The sequence below is a fragment of the Macaca thibetana genome, chromosome 4 (assembly GCF_024542745.1).
Source record: "Macaca thibetana thibetana isolate TM-01 chromosome 4, ASM2454274v1, whole genome shotgun sequence".
Classification (NCBI taxonomy): Eukaryota; Metazoa; Chordata; class Mammalia; order Primates; family Cercopithecidae; genus Macaca; species Macaca thibetana.
In genome coordinates, this window is record NC_065581.1 from 166116544 (window position 1) to 166138879 (window position 22336).

The following is a 22336-nucleotide window of genomic DNA, read 5'->3' on the forward strand; positions in this document are numbered from 1 at the left end:
TCATTGCAACCTCTGCCTCCTGGGTTCAAGTGATTCTCCTGCCTCAGCCTCTCAGTAGCTGGGATTACAGGTGCTGCCACCACACTTGGCTAATTTTTTTGAATTTTTAGTAGGGACGGGGATTCACCATGTTGGCCAGCCTGGTCTCGAACCCCTGACCTCAAATGATTCACCTGCCTCAGCCTCCCAAAGTGCTGGGATTATAGGCGTGAGCCACCTCACCCGGCCCCTGATACTTTTTACTGACTTTACTAACTGCTGTTTTTTTAAGTCCCAAATAACAGCAGCAACTTCTGGTTACCCAATTTTATGGAAAAACAAATACCTTCTAGGTAGACTCACTCATTCCTCATCTTTCTAGTTTATTCTAAGATTCCTCGGGAGATTTCAGGTTTTGATTTTGAAAAAAATAGTAATTCTAATGTCAACTAATTTTATTTTCCTTAAAATAATCTCTCATAAGCTTTAGTTATTTTCCTTCTAAATTAAAAAGCCATATGTATAATTACCACCTCTTGGCAAGGTACCTTCCTGCTTATATATTTAATTATTTAAGTTCCTCCTTCGTGTGTATGGACTGTTAATTTTCTTCTTGAATTTTGTTTACTCTCTGGCGTATAGGAATGACATGTAAAGAACATGTAACTTCAATGAGTAATTTCACTTTCTCATTCTTTGAGTCTGTCGGGAGCTGTCTTGCCTTATGGGCTGTCGGTTTAGGCTCCTTACCTGGCCAGGTGGGCTTCACTCAATAGCAGCACTCTCTGGGTGCTGCTACATGAGTCTTGCAGCAGCCTTGGTGTTGCTATTTAAAATAAAATCACTGCTGAGTTTTCACAAGTGACAAAGATGTTAGGTCATCTCTGTTATAACCATTTTTTGCAGTCCTCCCCATAGATAATGTAAAATAATTTTAAATTTCTTCTTTGAAAACACAAAAAGACTGGTAATTTATTTTGAAAGGTAATAAAGTAAAAATTGAATTTTGTCCTTATGATCAGGCTTTCTACCTGATAGTAATGGGGGTTTAATTTTGTTTTATAAACTAAGTTCTTCAAATCACATTTAAATAGCATTTATGACTAAATTCATCTTTAAGATTTCAGTCAAGAATATTGATTTAGTTTACCAGATTAATACCTGAAGAGTATCTATATTAATTGAAATTTTTTTTTTACTGTTTATCTTCTCACCCTTTTTGTTTCCCCATTTGCTCCAGTGAACATGATTGACTAGCTCATGAGTTGTCTAACCATACAGAAGCACTTCCGTTTCAGTCATAAAATAAACCTTTGTTTTCATCCTTTAGGCTCAGCCTCTGAGGAAAGAACCTGAAATAATCACTGTGACCCTAAAAAAGCAGAATGGAATGGGCCTTAGCATTGTTGCAGCAAAGGTAGGCCAATTAGTCATGTGAGAGTTGTTCCCTCCAGTCTTTCAGCGTTGAATCAGTAGTTGTCAGAGTGGATTGTGTGGGAGTACTTCACCACCTGTGTATAATGTGCCTGTTCAGTTCTGTTTCTGTGTAGGAGAGGAATGGTGTTACATGAATGAAGCCAGTGTGCTCACTGGGCCCAATTAGTTGAGGGATGATCTCCTACTCTGAGAATGTAGCTAGAGTGATACTTTGAGATTGAGCAGATGGTGCTCAGAAGGGAATAATTTAAAGGCATAGTCAAAACTTGATTTGCACAGTGAGGAGAGAAAGCATTGGTACAGTAGAAAACTGCATCGTGGAAGTGGGGCACAGGTGCATCACCTCATCATAGTGGGCCACTAGACACCTTTCTCAGACTCCAGTGCACGTAAGAACCCCTAGGGACCTTGCTACACAAGGGGATTTCTGGTTCTCAGTTCCAGGTGTCCCTTCCAGTGAGTCTGGTGTGGAGCTTAGGAAATGGCATTCTTAACCTAGACCTTACATAGTTCTGATAGGTGTTGACTGCTGAACCACCCTCCTCGAACTCTTGGGGTTTGAATCCCTTCACCCGCTAGTTCTGGCAGGATATTTAAAGCTACACAGATCTTTTCTTTGAGTTAAAGAAATGAGTATTGTGACTTGGCGTTACTCACTCATGAGCCTCTTCCAATATGGAATCTCAATTACGTTTGCTTAGAATTAATTTTAGCTTTGAATCATATTCAGATATTTTCCATGAAACAAACGTGTTTTTTGCTAATATTCAATAACTGATGTTTCAGTCAACTTTGCTGATATTTTGCTTAAAAATAACACTTTGGCCACTACAATGTTTATTTTTGTTTCTATCTCTAGGGAATATATGAAAAGCTTGAAAACGTTACATAGCAATGTGATAGAAGTGCCTTCTGAATTACAGTTAATGTGCCTTGAGAAATATTTTAATTGCTAATAGTCAAAAATTTTAATTTATTTTTCTTTATACCAGAATTATATCATCCTGAATATTAATTTGGAAATAAACGGACTATAATTTGAAACCCTGCCATTCCCATTGTCTAGAGAGACCTGTGATTTTTTAAAAGCTTTCACTGAAGTGTTTTCTTCCTCAGCTCCTCTAATTTGTGAAGGGTCCGTTTGAAATGAGGGTATGGGCAGGCCATGACTTCAGCTTTGCACTGAACAAATGCAGAAGCATGAGAAAAGATGTTGAGGTCCCGGCTTTGAACCGAAGGCTAGATGGTGAGCTGATAGGTGGTCCAACAAGTACACAGGCTCTGCCTGACTGGGCATATTTGCCTCTACTGTCCCATCTTGCAGCGAGGCCTTTTTTATTTTTATGTTTTAAAAGAGGCTGGGTCTTGCTCTGTCACCCAGGCTGGAGTGCAGTGGCACAATCATGCTTTGAACTCCTGGGCTCAAGTGATCCTCCGGCCTCAGCCTCCCAAGTAGCTAGGACTATAGGAGCATACCACCATGCCTGGCTAATTTAAAAATTTCTTTTAGAGACAGGGTCTCGCTGTGCTGCCCAGGCTGATCTCGATCAAATTCCTGGCCTCAACCAGTCCTCCCATTTCGGCCTCCCAAAGTGCTGACAAAGCTTTTGTGTCCTACTTTGCTAGGACTTCCTGGCAGCTCACTCTGCTCATCTTTGTCCCCTAAATCAGGGCAGTTTTAGAACTGGAATTAGATCATGAGGAGTTTGGTATCTTTCTCCCCATCAAACTGACTCTGTAGCATCTTCACTGTAGTTATCCCCACTCCCAGACACAGTCTCCAGCATATAACAGGCAAAAAATATTTGTTGAAAGATAGCAAATAAGAGCAATTTTTTTTAACCGAGTGAATATTTGATTTGCTATTATATAGGTTTAATCCTGAAATAACAAATTACCAGCTATATTAGCACAACTCTCACTGAATTAGCCATGAGGAAAATTTGTTATCCATAATCTTAGTCATAACACAAATGCCTACGAAGCAATATGTGATTAAGATCTAGTGCAAGTACCATAAAACTTTACCTTTGTGTATTTTGGAGAAAGTAAGAAGATGAATGGGTGTTGTAGCGGTTGTGGAGGACATCTTGGGAGAAGTGGAGTTTCAGCTAATCCTTGGAACAAACATAATTGGAATAAAGGAATAAGGGAGATACATCGTGGGTTGGAGTGAGAGCACAAGCAAGGATAGAAGAAACAAGTCTTGTGTGTGCCATTTTTGGATAAGGTGAGACCTGTGAAATTACTGAGGAAAGCGGAATAAGGAATGCAGTGCTTAATTAGTTTTAAAACTCTTGATTGACAGGATAAGGAGTCTGTGCCTTATCTTGTAGGCACCACAAAGAAATGCAGGATTTAGAACAAAAGAGGAACATGATGAAACTGACATTTTAGGAGGCTTTATCTGGGTCTGGTGTGCAGGATGGATTAGAAGAACCTGGGACGAAAGGTGAGCGTCTGTTCAGTAGTTCATCAGAGGAACCTGAACCCTTTTAGCATATGGGTTGAAGGTGCTGCATGGGGCGTAGTAGGCTGCCTCTCAGAGACCGAGGCATGTGGGGTTCACCTGTGCAGGCAGAGCGTAGTCCAGGGCCCTTCCCACCTCACCATCCAGAATTTCTGCTTACTCCTGGTAAGGGTCCTGCTCACAGGCCATATTTCCAGGCTGTTGCAGTTTAAGGGACCAGGACTTATTTGGAGATGTAAAAGTGGAAGTATCAGCCATAGAGCTGTGTTTTCTCTTTGCCTACCAGCTGAGTCAATGCCCATTTTCCAGAAAAAATCAGAATCAGAAATTACCCCACCATACTCACATCTGTGGGCAGAGTTTCTGTTATGTTCATCCTGTAACCTTACTTTAAATGCTCTTCTTACCTGGGGTTTTAGGAGTGTGGAGGTGGAAGTAGGGGGCTTCCACGATCAGTGTCCACCTCTTGCAGTTAAAAAAAGTATCTTGCAGTACAAAACTATTTGTTCCTATAGATTCAAGTCTAATTTACTTCAGCATTCAGTCTTTCAGAGTTTTTGGTATTCTTTCTCATGATTTCCTCATGTATAAAGGAACCAGCATTACCTTACAGCAGGGAAGAAGGAGCGGAGCTCTGGGTTCACTTGGCACTTTCTCACCCTCTTCTGGGTGGCCTCTGGCCTCTGGTTGTTTGTCTCTGAATTTTGGCCTCTGTCTTGCCAGGGTGACAGGGGGCAATTAGGACAACAAGCCAGATTGAAAGTCATACCTGAGCCTCTGTTCAGTTACTGTGGCAATGCAGGCAAGAGGCTAAGGGACAGGGTGCCAGCCCGTGTCAGGTGACAGTCAGATGATGCCCAGATGAAGAGAATCCTCTCACTTCAAGGAGGAGCTCCAGAAGGAAGGTTCTGCCAGTTATGAACCTGGGAGGGAGAGGGGAAGGAGTGCAAAAGGTGTCAGGGAAAGTGCCTCAGCCCAGACACCCAGGCACGGGTGCAGAGCCCTAGGTGTGCTCAACTGTGCCGGAGTCCAGGGAGCCCATGCTGCTTGAATGGGCTCCACCTGGCCTCTGCCCATTTGTACGTCCATGCTGCCGCCCACACCTGTCTTTGCTTCTTGTTTTTAGATCCTTGCACTTGGTCACCTCTTCCACCACCAGCCTCTCTTAATCCCTAATCCCCTCTTCTGTGGGGTTTGAAGTCCCTTGAGCTGCTGTGTGTCTTCTTTGTATTTGCTCTTACGCAAGGAAGCCTCAGAAGAAACACAACCTTCTCTCTATATCTTCAGTGGAAAGTAGTTTCATCATAAAAATCACTGACTCTGGAATCTTTGCTATTACAAAAATATTTGTCATTTGTGATGAAAAGTTACATTAGGTATCCGTGTAGCACAATTACTGGCTTCTGTGAGTCTAATGTGATTTAGGAGTCTGCAGGGGCTAGCTTCAGGGTATATTGTAATTTCAAGGCTAGGTCTGTACTTTTACTAGTATTAGAATAAACTTAATATGAAAGTAGTGGCTAATTGTTAAAATAATATTCATTTCAGAAGAGAATATTAGTGCCTATTGTGTGAAAAGTAGAGTGTACATTTTCACTTTTAAACTTTAAATCTCCAGCGTTTTTAAAAAAAAAAAAAAAACTTAACAAAAGATACTTAAAAAGATTTGTAGAAAAGACCAGGAAATAACAATGTTAATAGTACTTCTAACTGGGTTGTAGGTTATATTAATAGAATTGGGGCTTAATGGGGCATAGTAACAGCATAGAAGGTTAGGTACATGCAGTCAAAAAGATAGACCTTCCACCAGCTGAAGCTGGGTTGGGGATGTGTCCGATGTGCATGTCTACACTGCACCTGCAGATTTGTGACTCCTGAATTAAGCATGCCTCCCTCCCCCTCCTCAGGTCACTCACACAGCAAGTCTTCCCTGGTAAGAGGAAGGTGAAGGTAGCTGTCCCCTTATAGCAGGACACTCCAAAAGACAGCCTGAAGAGGTTTTGAGCATTCGCTCTGTTTGACATCCCTGTCTCACTCTCCCACGCATGGCTTTGCTGCCTCCGTGAGAAGTCAGGCAGGAAGAGGTAGAGAGTGGCTGGAAAGGCCTTGCTGTTCCCTTTGCTGGGGACATAGACCTGTGTGTCCCTTTTCTAAAGCGGGGCGTGATCTTCCCTAACGTGTAGATGATGTTCACTTTGTTCTTGTTTTTGGTCTTTTCCAATACCTTCCACAGTGAATAATGTGTATAAACTGAAAACTGGAAGAAAAAGAAGGGAGTTCAGATTTAGTTCTAAAATGGTGAACTTGGCCAGGCACCATGGCTCATGCCTATAATCCCAGCAGTTGGGTTTAGTCTGAGGCAAGAGGATCACTTGAGCCCAGGAGTTCGAGACAGTCCAGGCAGCAAGGTGAGACCCCATTTCTACAAAAAAATGAAAAAGGATGCTGAGTGTGGTGGTGTGCGCCCGTGGTCCAGTTACGCTGGAGGCTGAGGCAGGAGGATGGTTTGAGCTCAGGAGGCTGAGGCTGTGGTGAGCTGTTTTCTCATCATTGCATCCCGGCCCAGGTAACAGAGCAAGACCCTGTCTCATAATAATAGTGATAAAATGGTTAATTCATCAGCTTATAAAATAGATTTAGTGAAACTAAGTGTGGATTTGACGTTCATGGAAGTTATTTTTTACCTAGTGATGAAAGTTTTCTTCTCTTGCCAAGATGTCTGTGATCTTAGTCACTGAACTAGCACATGCCCCTTGACCACTTGAAGAATGAGACAGACAAATACGAGTGAGGAATTGTATGATCGATGGTCATTATCCATGGCTGTTTGCAGAATGTCTAAACTGCGCTCCAGAGTGGAAGTCAGTGCTGAACTTGAAGGATGAGTCAGTGTTAGCGAGGTCAAGGATGGCAGTGGACCCTGCCCAGTTTGGGCTGTCAGGGGAAGACATGTGGGGTGTGTGGAGAAGCAGATAGGACCAGATCATAGAGTACAGTGTCAGCAAGCTTTTTCTGTAAGGGGCCAGACTGTGGAGATTTTCTACTTTGCAGGCCATGTGGAATCTGTTGCCCTGAGTAGTTCTGCTATCATGGCAGCCACAGGGCAGTTTGTGGCATAGCGTGGCTGTGTTCCAATAAAACTTTATAAAGAAAGGCCTTGTGATGGTGGGTCTGGACAGAGCTGAGGATTTTATTATAGGTGAGATAAGGACTCTTGAGGTTTAAATGAGGCATGATATGATTAGAGTGCAGTTTTTAAAGTTTATTTTTACAGTTCTGGAACATGGATTAGAGCCGCTCAGAAGTATAACTAGAAACAAGTAAGTTGTACTAGCTTTCCAGTACAACTGGAGGTTGTACAGGCTTACATTAGGGACGTGGCAGTAGAGATGACGGGATGGTTTGCTGTGTGTGCAGAGGACGAAGGTGTTCTGGAACAGACACCCCGTGAAGGCAAGCATCTTCTCTTGTCCACTATTGAAGGGTTGTCAGTTTCTGGTTATGGTAGCTACTGATACATATTTGTTGAATGGCAGTTTTTGGATTGGCTTGTGAGTTGCATTAGTGGATGAAAGACGGAAGTATCCAGATGAATCTTGATTCTGTGTTGAGCAACTGGACACGTGGAGGTGTGAGTTATGAAGGCAGGAAACTGAAGGGGGCAGGCACGGTGGCGTCAGGAGCTCAGCTTTGAACGTGTCACACTGGAGATGTGGAATGCCTGTTCAGGTGAGTGACTAGATTATCTAGTAGATGGTTGGATAGTGAAGCTCAGAAGGTTAGAACCAGAGATAAAATTTGAATGTCAACGTATAGATGATCTGAAGGAAATAAAGAAAATGGCCTATTAATTGGACAGTGTACCATTTTCAGAAATGAAGCATCTGTTAATGCCTTTTCTTGAAATGAGAGAAATGAATCTAGCAGTTCCCTGGCATACTGGATTACTAAATACAGTTCATTCTTTTCCAGTTTGCTTGTAATTTCTGGTACTGGGAAAGTCATCTAATACATACACACTGCTGAGATGACACTGTATAGTTGATAGGTGTGTGGGTCTGCATAAATTATTATAATAGAGTGGACTTATTTTTGAGATTTCAGGGGAGTGTTCTGAGTGCAGGGTAGGGCAGTATACAGGGAACTTTCGCCATTAGCTCTGCCCTGCGTCTTACTGAGCCTGTTGGTGTGGCGTCGTCACGTGGGATTCTGTTCATGTCTGGGCTCTGCAGTCACGCTGCTGCTGTGCATATTCTGCTCCTGCCACTGGCAGCCTTGGAGCACGGAGCACATGGCACTGCCTCTCAAAGTCTTAGTTTCCTTGCCTTTAACGTAGCAGTAATAGTTATAGTTACCTCAGCTCTTCAGAGAGAGAAGCTGTGTCAGGCATGTTGAGCCTGGTATTGGATAATCACCTGCTGTTTGTATTCTTGTTAGTCTCATGAGTGTGTGGTATATGTATTTTTTCTGCAGAGGGGCCTATAGACTTGTGTGGTTAAATTTTACACCTAGTCATTTGTGTGCTTTTGTTGTTTTCTATAAGCTGTGTGGTTTTTGTATTTGGCCTGTTCTTTTTTCCTTTTCTAAATTGGTCTATGGCTTAGCTGCTGTAACCCTGAACCATGTTTTGATGTTGAGTTCGCTGACTCGCCTTCCACATGGTGGTTAAGTTTTATGAAATCCAGATGATTTGGAAGCACTGTGGGTATGCAGTTTACTTTTTAAAACATTGCTTTTGGGGACGATCAGCAGGCTACTTCTTGTTCATCTGTGGGACAACATGATGCTTCCTGTTTAATGTGGATTTTAAAATTACAAACAATTCGCTCCTTTTTATTTTTCTAACTCTTTTTAAAGTTTAAAAGTACAAAGTAAACAGCAGTCAGCGTGGACTGGTTACATAAGAGTCTGAATATTGCGTTGGTTCTAGGTCGTGTTGATAAATGCCATACAGGGTCATAGCATCCAGCGCAGAATGTGGCGATCCCGGTCTTGAAAAACCAGCTGTCTCGGTTGCTGTTGAAAACTGAGAGAATAGACGGTTGATTTTCAGTTCACGAAGTTGTTGTGGTCCCGGAAATGAAAATGTGGTTCTCTGTTGTTGGAAGAATACAGTCAGTGGTGAGTTTCTTCAGGGGGCAGTTGTTGGTGTTCTTGTGCACACTGTGGTCTTGAAAGAATGCTTTTTCTTTCAGTATAACTTGTTTAAACCTGTCAATAATTAACTTGCTCATGAAGCAACAACCATTTAATGTAGCTTGTAATTACACACTCAGATTTTTTTTGCTATTTTTGTGCTGCAAATTCTTAAGCTTCATAAAAACGTAAGCCTTCTATATGCTTCTTATTTAAGAAAACAGCCATGATATTTCATCCTGCTGGGTATAATATGGTGAAGGTTGCTTTAAATATGATAACTGCCACTATGTAACTTGCTGAAGACATGGACAAGAATATCCATGATGTAACCTATTTTTGGCCCCATTAGGTGGTTTTAACTACAGCCTTTCTCTAAAACCTGTGTTTTTTAAAAGTGAACATAAAAATGACACTTTTAAAAGTACTTAGGATATTTTGCTATTTTATTTAAAAATCAATGGTTAATTAATGCGTTAAGTATGTTCGAGTTTTGCTTTTAGACAATGTACTGATTTAAAATTTTAAAATCTTAAAATCTTAGCTTAAAACACAAGATTCCTATGCCCTAAAAATGAGAGGGTAAGGACTGTTTATTAACATGCCTTCTCACTGTTTAGAGTCAGCTTCTCACATAAACTGTAATTTAGTCCTTTGAAGACTGAGACCTTCTCTTGTGTTCTTCAATGGTCTAATTATGACCACGTGGGAAACACCTAGTCAAACAAGTGAAGTCAGGAAATTCCAGGTTCCTTTTTAAAGTCAGTCCCAGAGTTCCTATTGTGCTTACAGTTTCTTCCATGGAGATGCCAGAAACATCTTTCCACTAAGTTGTATGAAGTGACGCAGTGCTCCTCATGGCTTCTTATTAATTTGGAAACAATATATTTTTGTGCCAAAAGCAAAATAGTAAATGATATAAAAGAATATTATTTTTACCTAGTTTATAATTTTGGCCTAAGTGCTGATTTCTTGGATTGACTGAAATACTGAATTTAAGTACAACATTAAAATAACAGAATAGGAACATAAAATGTTAATCCTCTAGAGAGCCATCATAGAAAATGATGATAATTTGTAGAGTTTACCTGGATGTAGGATATTGGCTGTGGGGTAACCCAGAGGTTCAAACTGCCCTGGGGTTGCCCCATCTCTCTCAGTGGAATCTAAAGTGATCCAGACCCATCCCCTGCACAGGCCAGGATTCTGGGGAGCTTTGTCAGGAGTGTCAGGGTCGCCTCCAGTGGTCTCTCGTGCCTGAAAATCTGATGAGTTGCACACCACTTTGCGAGGCTAAGAAGAGTGTCTCCGCCCTGGTGAAATTCACACACCCTGCATATGTCGCGTGCGGTCTTTCTGGGTTTATGGGCCTCCTGCATCCCATCTGTGGGGCCACCTTCGTTCCCTTCATTTTATGGAGAGGGAAGAGATGGATGTGGTGTGTTGGGTTTGTATTTTGTACAAAGCATAACCGAAATCCAGAGCTGGAACTACAGCCTTGCTCATAGACACCAAGCTTAGTTACCTTGCTCACAGCGCCAGACCTGCTGGGGGTAACTTACCATGGACTTCCAAGGTTGCTGAATGTAGAATTCATATACAAAGTGAATTTTAGAACTGATTATTTCAAAATTAAGGTAATTCCTACCCAATAAGAGAGATCTTTAGAATGTTTTTAAAACCCAATCCTGGATTTACTTATCCGACTAGAAATAAAGCAATTGAAAAACCCCGAGGAAAGTAGCAAGTGAGCAGAGTGTCGACTGAAGCATGCCTGATGACTGAAATATTTCTGGGCTCTGAGGTCATTCCAGCCACTTATTGTTCTAAAATCACCAGCCAGAGAACCCAGGCTGGGTTTTCTTACCTGAGAACAATAGGGTTGGATTGATGATTTGGCCAGCATATCTTTCTTCCTCCTGCTTTTTTTTTTTTTTTTTGGATTAGGTTTTAATGATGTCTTTATGCTGTTTATCACGTTGTACTCCCACACGCACTCAGGGTTTGCTACTGGAATGTTTGAAGCCTAGGCTCCGCCTGACCGAGCCTCCCTGTGCGTGTGGGGAGACGACCTACACTTCTATAAAACCTCTTCTGAAAAGGTGCAGTAAAAGAATTAGAGAAGACATTTGGGGAGCAGTCTTTTCCTTGTTGCCATTTCTCATCGGATGCACAAAGCAACTTGTAGGTGCGTGCTCTTTCTCAGTTCTAGGGAAAGTTGAATGTATAGCAACTGAGTTATTTCTGTTTTTTACTATAATTTTTTATAACTTTTTGTTCATTTACTGCCATTCTGTCTTGTAACTCATCCTACAGGTAAATTTCAGATACAGCTTCGGTTCATCCTTTTTTGTCCTCCTTGTCTCTCCTCTCCCTCGTTAGTCCCATCCCCCTCTCAAACCCTCTTCTTTCCTTTTTAATGGAAAGAAAGGCAGTTTCAAGAGGCATTTTAAGATTAAAATGTTAAGATCAAACAGGCAGTGATCTTTGTGTTTCCTTTTTGCCTTTTTTTTTAAAAAGGATACAAGATCTAAATCTTCTGCCAGTGTGTGCTCCACACTGGGTGTTCTCTAATATGCTGAAATTATGTTGAAGGGCACAAATGCTGAACGTAGCAGTTTGGATGCTGTACTGCAAATGTTCTCCGGGGCCTCCAGACGGGGGAAAGTACATTTAAAAATTTACCTCTGGTGTTTAAGTTTGGTTAATTAAGTTCCAAAATTATACTGAATGAAATTTGTAATTCCTGATGCCTTTTGAATCTCTGCTTTTCAGAAGACCTCTGCCCCAATTTTTCTTTAAAGGAACTGATTTGTTAAATGAGGAATGAGTAATCCTGAATAATTATGATTATTCTTTTAGTTTTGCAAAGAATAAATGGACTAAAATGCAATAATATCTTTTCAAATACCGTATTTAGGTACCTTTAAGCAAGTAATCCTTAAAACTATTTAGCCTTTCTGGATTTATCTATAATACTGTGTTCTCAATTTTAATGGCTCTTTTGCTTTTCTAATCAGGATGTGTAATGTTAGCATATATACTGTAGTATGGTGTATATACTGTAGTATGGTAAAATCTTGTTTTTGCCATATTATCTGTGTAATTGTAAATGTGTTGGTAGTACCTGTCATTACTCATAACAAACATACAATGCACATCTACATTATTAGTGCAGCGCTGTCCGATAGAAATATATGAGTCACATGGGGAATTTTCAGTTTTCTACTAGCTGTGTTTTTTTAAAAAGTGAAGTTAATTTTAATACCATATTTTATATTATCTAATACATCAGAAATGTTATGTCAACATGTAGTCAGTATAAAAATCATCAATGAGATAGTTCACATTCTTTTTTCCATACTCAGTCTCTGCACTTCCATGTTTCAGTTTGCATGAGCCACATTTTCAGTGCTCTGTCACCACCTGTGGCCTGCCGACTGCCATACTGAACAGTACAAGTGTTTAATACTATTTCACTAGTGTTCTTGGAACTGTTTCTACATTTCTGTGATTGTTTTTGGTTGGTAATTACATAGCTTATACTTGAATGTTCTACATGCTGATACACAACAGCAAAGAACATAGAGCTTCTAGACCTGGCTGTTCTTTCTTGGTTGGAAAAGAAATAGAATTACCATAAAATGAATTTTAATTGTGTGTGCACCATTGTGGAAAACAGTGTGGCAATTCCTCAGGGATCTAGAACTAGAAGTACCATATGACCCAGCCATCCCATTACTGGGCATATGCCCAAAGGATTATAAATCATGCTGCTATAAAGACACATGCACAGGTATGTTTATTGCAGTACTATTCACAATAGCAAATCAAAAGAAAATTTGACTTGGAATCAACCCAAATGTCCATCAGTGACAGACTGGATTAAGAAAATGTGGCACATATACACCATGGATATATGTACTATGCAACCATAAAAAAGGATGAGTTCGTGTCCTTTGTAGGGACATGGATGCAGCTGGAACCCATCGTTCTCAGCAAACTATCGCAAGAACAGAAAACCAAACACCGCATGTTCTCACTCATAGGTGGGAATTGAACAATGAGATCATTTGGACACAGGAAGGGGAACATCATACACTGGGGCCTGTTGTGGGGAGGGGGGAGGGATAGCATTAGGAGATATACCTAATGTAAATGACGTGTTAATGGGTGCAGCACACCAACATGGCACATGTATACATATGTAACAAACCTGCACGTTGTGCACATGTACCCTAGAACTTAAAGTATAATAATAATAAATAAATAAATAAAGACACTAATTATTAAATTTTGAGTTTAGCCTTAATAGACTACATAGATTGTGCGTTATTGTTTAGAAATAAAACCTAAATTAAGTGGTTTAATATTTCTGAAATTAATAAATTGTTTCATACAGTTCTTTTTAACCATAGGCAGTACAGTTCTCATTTATTCAAATAAAGTGGGGTAGGTAGTGAGAGCTCCATAATGTTAAAGGATTGTTATGGCTCAACAGATGACAGTTTGCTGAGGCATCTGACCAGCAGCTGAGGCAGGGATGCAGCAGAGCTTCTTTACTCTGCTCTTCCCCCAGTCAGGATGCACATTCCAGGCCTGCACTGCCATGGCCAGATTGAGAAACCTTGGACAAGTGGACACCTTGTAGTTGGACAGAGATTGTGGTGGTTCGGCTTGAAGGTAATTGCCCATATTGATGTGATACAAATAGTCAGACATTTCCTAGAGTTCTTTCATCTCTGGGTAGTCATCTCTAATTTTGTTTTGCTAAGATAATTACCAGTAGAACTGTAATTTCTCCATACAGCAGTTGTAGTTAGAATTTTTATGACCAGTTTATGACTGTGAGCTGCACCTGAAGTAGAAGTAGGATCCAAATAACCAGAGGTGATAGGAGGGAAGGGCATGTGGACAGGGCCAGTGGGTCTGCGGGAAAGGAGTGTGTGCAGAAGGTGCAGAGTCAGTGGACGGGGAATGTGTCTGCGGGAACATTTGTGACGCAGAGCAGTCCGTGAAGTGGAGGCCCAAATGCCAACCGAAATGTGGGTATCTCTTACATTATCCAGATCCATATTCTTTACTTGCACATCGTTTTGTCTTCCTGTGTCTTAAGAGTGTTTTCAAAATATATTTCATGATGCATTGTCTTGACTTTTAATCAAATTCCATTTTTATGACCAACCTTGAATAGACCTTTTAGATTTTCATGAGTGTTTTGAATTGAGGTCTCTAATAATCATGAATGCTTTTTAAAAATTTTTTGTAGAGACAGGATCTCACCATGTTGCCCAGGCTGGTCGTGAACTCCTGGCTTCAAGCAGTCCTCCCACCACAGCCTCCCAAAGTGTTGGGATGACTGCCACCATGCCTGGCTCTATCATGAATGCTTATTTCCTTAAATGAAAACCTCTTTTTGTGACAAACAGATATATTTATAAATTCAGTTTACTTGGAATTAAAAGAAGTGGTTATTACTTAGAATTCAGATACATTCTGAATATATAAGAAAATAGAATGTATCTTACTTGTGTCTTTCCTGACAGTCATGAATTTGAGTTCCCTTCCTAAAAGGGCACATTGGGTGCCACAGCCTGAAGTACTTTTGTATCTATCTTTCTAAACTAGTAATTTTACAAAGTTTTATTGCTAACCCATATATAATGGGCATATCAGTTGCTTCTTAACTTAGTGTTCATTCTGTAAAATTACAGACCTCCTCATCTTAGGTTTTTAAAATAGGAAATTGACCAAATTTCTTATTGATCAATGTTAGTAAACTGTAAGTCAATCTAATTGAGAAGCTCTTCTGGAAGGGATAGAGCTCCTTATATTCAAGAAGCTTCTAATGGAGTTGGAGGAAGGAGCCATTTGCAGAGGTAGCTGTAATGCAGGACACAATGACTCACTGCTCAAAGAGAACAAAGAAAGTCCAATGTGATGAGAACATAAGTGAAGAAGAGATGGTATCTTCCCTGACACTGGGAAGGTGAGTGGGCTGGCAGATGAGTCTCGGAGGTGAATGATGGAGAGCATTTGGGCATATACCTTGCATCAGAAAGACAGTTGGTGTAGAGAGAACATCAACCAAGTCATGAACATGAGTCAGATAGAATGGAAGGAGGTGAGGGGTGATTTGGGTGGAGAATGACAAGAGAGGTTCATGGACCCGTGAATACCTCATGCAGGAAGCTACTGTGAATTTTTACAGTAGCTGGCAGTTACAAGAGTCTGGTCAGGATAGTGTGAGCTGAGCTGTGCTTCAGGAAACATGATTGGACGTAGGGAGACCAGAAGATCAGTCATGAGGAGAGCTTCCTCATTTTGCCAGAATTGGCCTGAAATTTATGATGTAAACTTTAGCCTATTTAAATATAGGTAGTGCAGTCAAATATCAGTAGTACATGATCAGTTTTGCTTCGGGATTTAAATTTAGGCATTAAATTTCACATTGCATATAGTATCCTAAATTACCTGCCTTAAAATGGTAGAGGATTTCGGGTTCTTGAAATGCCATGTGCCGTTCATATGGAGTCCACATGTTCAGCTTGCACGTTGGCTGTCTGCTTGTGGAGGGTGGCTAGGATGGAAAAGAGCCTAATGGTTGCCCTCAGGTATGTGATTACTGCTCTGAATGAAGGGGTTGAAACATGGAGTAGCGGGTGCCACGAAACTGAAATTTATTGTGAAATTGAAACAAAGACATCTGCCAAAAATGAAAATTAGGAGTGGCAGAATTGCTGACTGGCAGGCAGCTCCAACTGTATATGCAGGGTCTTGGGTTGTAGGAAGAAATGAAATAGTCCTGTTCTCATTTTCTGATATTATTCTATTTTATGATTTTAAGAACAGTTTTGTTATTACAGTTTGTCTAAGTAATTGCCATTTTTTTGGTCTGTATTGTGATCATGTAAAGCATATCAGAAATGGAGGAAGGAGGCTTGATATATTGTTTTAAAATATATATTTGATATTTCCTTGTTTATAATAGTGTTACTAAAAATGCTGTATTACTAGTATTATTGCTAAACATTTTTCTTGTCAGAGATGATAATAATTGGTTATCTTAGTAAAAGGATGATTTTTACTCTTTACAAGGTCAGTATTACATTAACCAGAAGATAATGCCATGTGAAAATGTGAGGTGCCCATTCTCACTGACAGTTGGCATTCCGACGTTCAGTAATCATTGCTTTTCTGTAGTCAGGTAGAAAGCAGAGGAAAAAATAAGTAGTGCTTGTAGAACTTTTTAAAAACCTGACCCCCAGGGTACCAGCTGGAAGGGAATAGGCATGCATCATTTTCAGGAAAAGAAAAAGAAGGACTTCCAGCGCTCCAACTAGAATTGTTAGTGAATGACCACAGATAAACTCTGCTGAGGAATAGAAGAAGCTCCCAAATGGCAAGGGTGTTTGTCTGTTTTGTTCATTGATATGTGCATGGAGCTTAGGACCATACAGGCGCTCGGTGGATATTTGTTCAGTGAATGAAATTGTCATTTAAACAGCCGAGCTATAGAATTAAGGTTATTCATGAATCATATAAAATTATTAAATGTGTAAAAAAATTCGGTTAATTAGATTATGAGGGATTACCTGATTTCACAAATAGGGATGGTCAGGGGGGTGCCATGTCTTAGAAGTATTTTTCCGTAGTGTGTCTTAGGTCCCTAGATTCAAGGAAACCCAGCATTGTCACAGATATAGTGAGGCAAAAAGCATATTTATTATTCTTTTGCTAAGTGATATGCTAAAATTCAGAAAGTTGCCCTTTATTGAGTGCCTGCTGTATATTTTATCTTTTATTTTTGAAATTGTAAATTTACAAAAAGCTCAGTCTTTGCCAACTATCCCAATCATGCTTTTTATGGCAAAAGGATCCGTTCAAGGACCACAAGTTATATTTGGCTGTTGTGGTTTGTAGACTGTGCTGAATGATTTCTAGAGGGAGGTAGCAAGTGGGCCGTGAGGCATCTGGGACTGGGCTGGAGACTTGCATTGAGGTGAGAGTGGAAACCATCCACAGGAGAGATGTGTGAATAGACACAGAGGGATATCGAGGTGAACAGATGGAAAATTCAGATCAAAAGCTGCAAAGGAGAATATTTGATTTTGCTTTCTGTAGAACTTTTATAAAGTTAGTTCCCAGATAATGTAACCACATGAAATTTGAAGTGTACTGCTTTCCAAAATGGAATTGCTTTGTTAAATTAAGAAATATACTGTTTTTAAAATGAGATAGGTATGGATGGTTTTATGCTTACAAAATTTGACCTGCTACAGGCGTTTTGTTTTGTTTTGTTTTGTTTTGTTTTGTTTTTCCCTAAGGGGATAAAGGGAGTCAGGATCAACAGTACTGGCCAGTCAGGCTGTCTTCTGTAAACTTAACTTGTTAACTAAAGGAGACAAATGTAAGTGGTTTCCAAGTGAAAATTACATAGTTCCAGGATGTTACAGAAAATCTGTTTTAATTAAATCATTTGTGTATTTTTACTCTTACCATACAGTGCCTCACAGTGATTGAAATGGATTTGTATTTGCCTTCAATCGATGTGACCTACGGAATTATTCTCAGTTGTATAATATTGTCCATAATATCTAAGTAAGATTTCATGCATAGGACTGCTTTCTTTGATAGTTGCAATAAATTACCCAAAATTTTTATTGTTATAGGGTTAAGTTTAGTATAGTCATGATATCCAAGTAGAATATTGGTGATTCTGAAAGTAATTGTATATAATACTTAAGTCTATCTAACAGAATTTTATTCTTTCATAATATATCAATTCTATGTGAATTGGGTCTTGTTGCTTTGATATTTATTTACGGTTACAGTACATGAGTTATAATACTGATTATTTTCTGTATGATTTTCTCTTACTAAGTTCCTCTTACTGTTAGCCACAGAAGTTTTTTTATCGTTTAAAATCCTAAACTATATGTATGAAAAGAACAAGGGTATAAGGGAGGATATAGGTAAATGGTGAAATGTAAAAATACTGTACCAAGTTGCTTTTTGTATTAAAATGATTAATAGTATATATCATGCAAGTAGTTCTTAGTTCACTTACACTTGTGGCTGTTCAGAACTATTCTTAAATTAACTTCAGGATTCCAAGTCTCTATTTTAGTCTCATCATTAGCTGATGCATGAATAACTGATTTTTCATAATTCTGATTTTCATGTAAAAATGAGAACCAGGACTTTGTTGCAGTTACCTGTGTACATGTTGGGTGGTTTTATTTTTGTTTTGCTTTCCTGCATAGTGCATTTCTTACAGTATATTTTCAGTGCAGTGTTTTTGCCTTGTTTTTGCAATAGGGTGCTGGTCAAGATAAACTAGGAATCTATGTGAAGTCGGTTGTGAAAGGAGGTGCTGCAGATGTGGTCAGTATCATTTTGAAAGAAGTAAATTTTCAGTGTGTCATATGTTCAGCAAATGATGTGAGAGATTCTGCTGATACTTTTAGTTATGTAACACTACACAGTGTTTGTTGGAAGAAGAAACAGGGTATCTACTCATTATTACCTTTTCTTCCTCCATCTCTCTGCTCTCCACCCCTAATCCATGCACACACCTGTGGATTTGCCTAGGATGGACGTCTAGCTGCAGGTGATCAACTCCTCAGCGTGGATGGACGAAGTCTGGTTGGACTCTCTCAGGAAAGGTATCATTGGTTTATTTGCTTGAAGCTTAGTATTAGCATTTTTAGGTGATTTTTACATTAAATATTGAAATTGGAAGATGAAAACTATGCTAAAACATGCTCATACTACCCTTTACCTTTTTTAGTGTACATGACATTTCACTTATCAAATTATAGATATTTTAATCTAGTACAGTTTCTTTGAAACTTGAAAGAAACATACTCTTAACACTTCAAATTTCTGAATATTATCTTACTATTCTTAATATAACAGGAGATGTGTTTGCCTATTTTCATAGTCAGTTTTAAAAGGAGAAAATGGGTAGTGAGTAAGCTGTCTGCAAGTCAGAACCATAAAAAATAAAAAAAAATTAAAATTAAAAATAAAGAAAAAGTCAGAACCATACTCAAAATAATAGATGAGGCTGTGGAACATGATTTTCAGTTGCTGTGATCACAGCTATTCATGACAGAGCAGGCACTGCGTTTTCGTTTTTCTTACATGTGTAATCTTCTTCTCCTAGGGCAGCAGAACTCATGACAAGAACAAGCTCTGTGGTGACACTGGAAGTAGCAAAGCAGGGTGCCATCTACCACGGTCTAGCCACCCTTCTCAATCAGCCATCCCCCATGATGCAGAGAAGTAAGGACCAGCAGGGAGACAGTGGCCAACTGTCAAACAGTGTTCTACAGTCATGGCCTCTTTGAATAGTCACAAAACCCCATGGAGGAGGTAGTGGTGTTACTATTGCCCTGGTTTTAAAAATAAAGAAATTGAGAATGCGAGCGCTTCAGCACAGTGCCTGGGATTCCCATGTGAGCCTTGTGACCTTGGAACCCACACTGTGAGTCACCAGGTCCCCTCCCTGTCACCAGGATTCCCCACAGGGCTTCACCCCCACAGGGCTGGTTGACTGCTGGTGAGCTTCTGTAGGCCCAGCACATGGTAGGTGCTCAGTAGAGAATGAATGTGACATGTTAAGGATGAACTGGGAAAAAAACTAGAGAATGAATGAACGGATTTTCAGTTTTGATAGGCAGACTCAGGATTTAAAGTGTTTCAGTTCTTCACTGAAGAAATAGGCATTTATTTGTATATGTGTAGTTACCTTAGTCCTGCATTTGCTGAGATACGGCATGATGATCTCATTCTGTATACAGTCATGCATCACCTGGCAAGAGGGATCCATTCTGAAAAATTCATCCTTAGTTTATCTCATCATTGTGCACACATCACAGTGTACTACACAGACCTAGATGGTGTAGCCTGTTGCTCCTAGGCTGTAGACCTGCACAGCATGTCACCCAACTGAATACTGCAGGCCATTGTAATTCAGTGAGAACACAGCTCAACATAGAAAAACTACAGTTAAAAAAAAGGTGTAAAAGAGTAACGATGCTAGACCCATCAAAGGCCACTTCTCCTGAGTGGGGCTTGTAGGATGGAAGTTGCTCTGGGTGCGTCTGCGAGTGAGTGGTGAGTGAATGTGAAGGCCCAGGACATGGCCATAACTACTGTAGACTTTATAAACACTGTACACTTAAGCTACACTAAATTTACAAAAATACATAGTTATTTCTTTAATAATACATTAACCTTCTCTTGCTCTTAACTTTTTTACTATATAAAATTTTAAATTTAAAAAAAACTTTTGACTCTTTTGTGATAACACCTAGCTTAAAACATAAACATGTTGTACAGCTGTACAAAGTATTTTCTTTCTATACTTACTCTGTAAGTGATTTTTAAATGTTTTTTAAAATTTATCTTTTCATCTTTTTGGTTAAAATCTCGTACATAAGCACACACATTAGCTTCAGCCTGCACAGGGTCAGGATCATCAGTGTCACTGTCTTCTACCTCCACATCTGGTTCCACGGGAAGGTCTTCAGGGGCAGTGACATGCCATGGAGCCATCACCTCCAGTGGTGACGATGCCGTTTTCTGGAAGGCTTCCTGATGGACCTGCCTGGGGCTACTTGACCATTAACTCTTTTTATAAGTAAAGGGAGCACACTCTAAAATAACAGTGAAAAGTATAGTATAGTAAAATATATAAACCAGCAACCCAGTTGCATATTACATTATCAAGTATTATATACCATGTATAATTGTATGAGCTATACTCATATACAGCTAGCAGTACAGTCTGGCATGACCATAAACACGAGGAATCATTGTACTACAACTACACTGGCTAAGATCATTAGAAGATAGGGATTTTTCAGCTCCGTTATAATCTTAGGAGACCACTATCATGGATGGGGTTCATCATTGACCAAAATGGGCTTATTTGGTGCATGACTGTAATTCACTTAAAAATCTTTTATTTAAATAATTTATTTTTTGGAACTGTGGTTTTATAGCTACATCAAAAAGAATCTCAGGATAAAATCAATACAAATTTAGGGCTTTTAATTAGTTCAGACACAATAGGAGAAAACCATTTTGATTCATAGCACACCTTGTTAAATGTATACATAGACTTCTAAATATGGCCTTTATGGCTTTCTCCTCCGTAAGGCAGGATTCTAGAAACCTCACAACCCAGAACCTCAAGTTGGTACCTAATAGTAACAAATCACAGCCACAGCCAAGGCATCAGAGAACCTGACCTGCTGCTTATTGAAGCAAACACACACCACCCAAGGGGCATCTCAGCAAAACCTAGTGTGGTATTGTCTGCCTTGCTCAGCATGTTTTTTACTTTTTGTGTAACATAGAGCCTAACATCTTGGTTGTCTAATTTCTTAGTTTGTGGTCATTTAAAAGAAGCAAACTAGAATGTGAGTTAGAAGCCACACAGAGGGAAGCTGTGAACAGGAGATGATAAACCAGGGTGAGCAAGCACAAAGGAGGAGAACTGACAGAAGCGGCGGCCGTCAGGAGCAGAAGGCTCGTGTCACATGATGGCTGCTCAGAACGGTGACACTGGGCGATTAAAAGTTCAGATCTTTTTCTGTGAAGTCAGGAAAGCATATTTATCTTTATTTAGTTTTTTTTTAAAAAAGATACTTTAAAAATGGTTAGATTTGTTGCTTAAAACAGTGAAGTTTCAGTTAACGAGAAAATAAACTTTGAAAGTGTTCATCTTCCCATCATTACCAATTAAGTAAAAATATTTTCTTTATTCTTAGTATATTTACTTAAAAGCTGTTTTATGATTCTGTAGGAAGAATTGACCTTTATAGGGAAAATCACCTTATTTCTTATGCTAAGAACAATTCTTACGGAATTTTTATGATAATCAGGGTGTTGAAAATAAAATCTTAAGAGATACTGAATATGCTTTGATTCCAGTTTCAGATCGTCGTGGCTCAGGCAAACCCCGACCAAAGAGTGAAGGCTTTGAACTCTATAATAATTCCGCTCAAAATGGGTCTCCTGAGAGTCCTCAGCTGCCTTGGGCAGAATATAGTGAACCAAAGAAATTGCCCGGTGATGACAGACTGACGAAAAATAGAGCTGATCACCGTTCCAGCCCCAACGTAGCAAGTAAGAGTGACACTTTTTTGCTTCCTAAGTACACTCATGGTCACAGTCTGAAGTGAGAGGAGGCACTTTGTGGTTTGTTAATTATTAAAATTATTCTTTGCAAACATTGGCTAACTATGATACAGTTTTCATAAGGGATATCATTAAGTAACATTTCTCTAACAAAAACTA

The 22336-nt window shown here is 39.6% G+C and overlaps 1 protein-coding gene across 19 annotated transcripts in view; it reads left to right on the forward strand.

The window, feature by feature from the left end:
• AFDN (afadin, adherens junction formation factor) overlaps window positions 1-22336 on the forward strand; it is a 142641-nt gene that overhangs the window by 95671 nt on the left and 24634 nt on the right. For all 19 annotated transcript variants that reach the window (XM_050787062.1, XM_050787073.1, XM_050787069.1 and 16 more), the window contains 5 exons: window positions 1310-1396; window positions 18344-18409; window positions 18617-18690; window positions 19194-19312; window positions 21971-22165. In XM_050787062.1, coding sequence (XP_050643019.1) covers window positions 1310-1396; window positions 18344-18409; window positions 18617-18690; window positions 19194-19312; window positions 21971-22165 — 541 coding nt within the window. The remainder of the gene's footprint in view (window positions 1-1309; window positions 1397-18343; window positions 18410-18616; window positions 18691-19193; window positions 19313-21970; window positions 22166-22336) is intronic.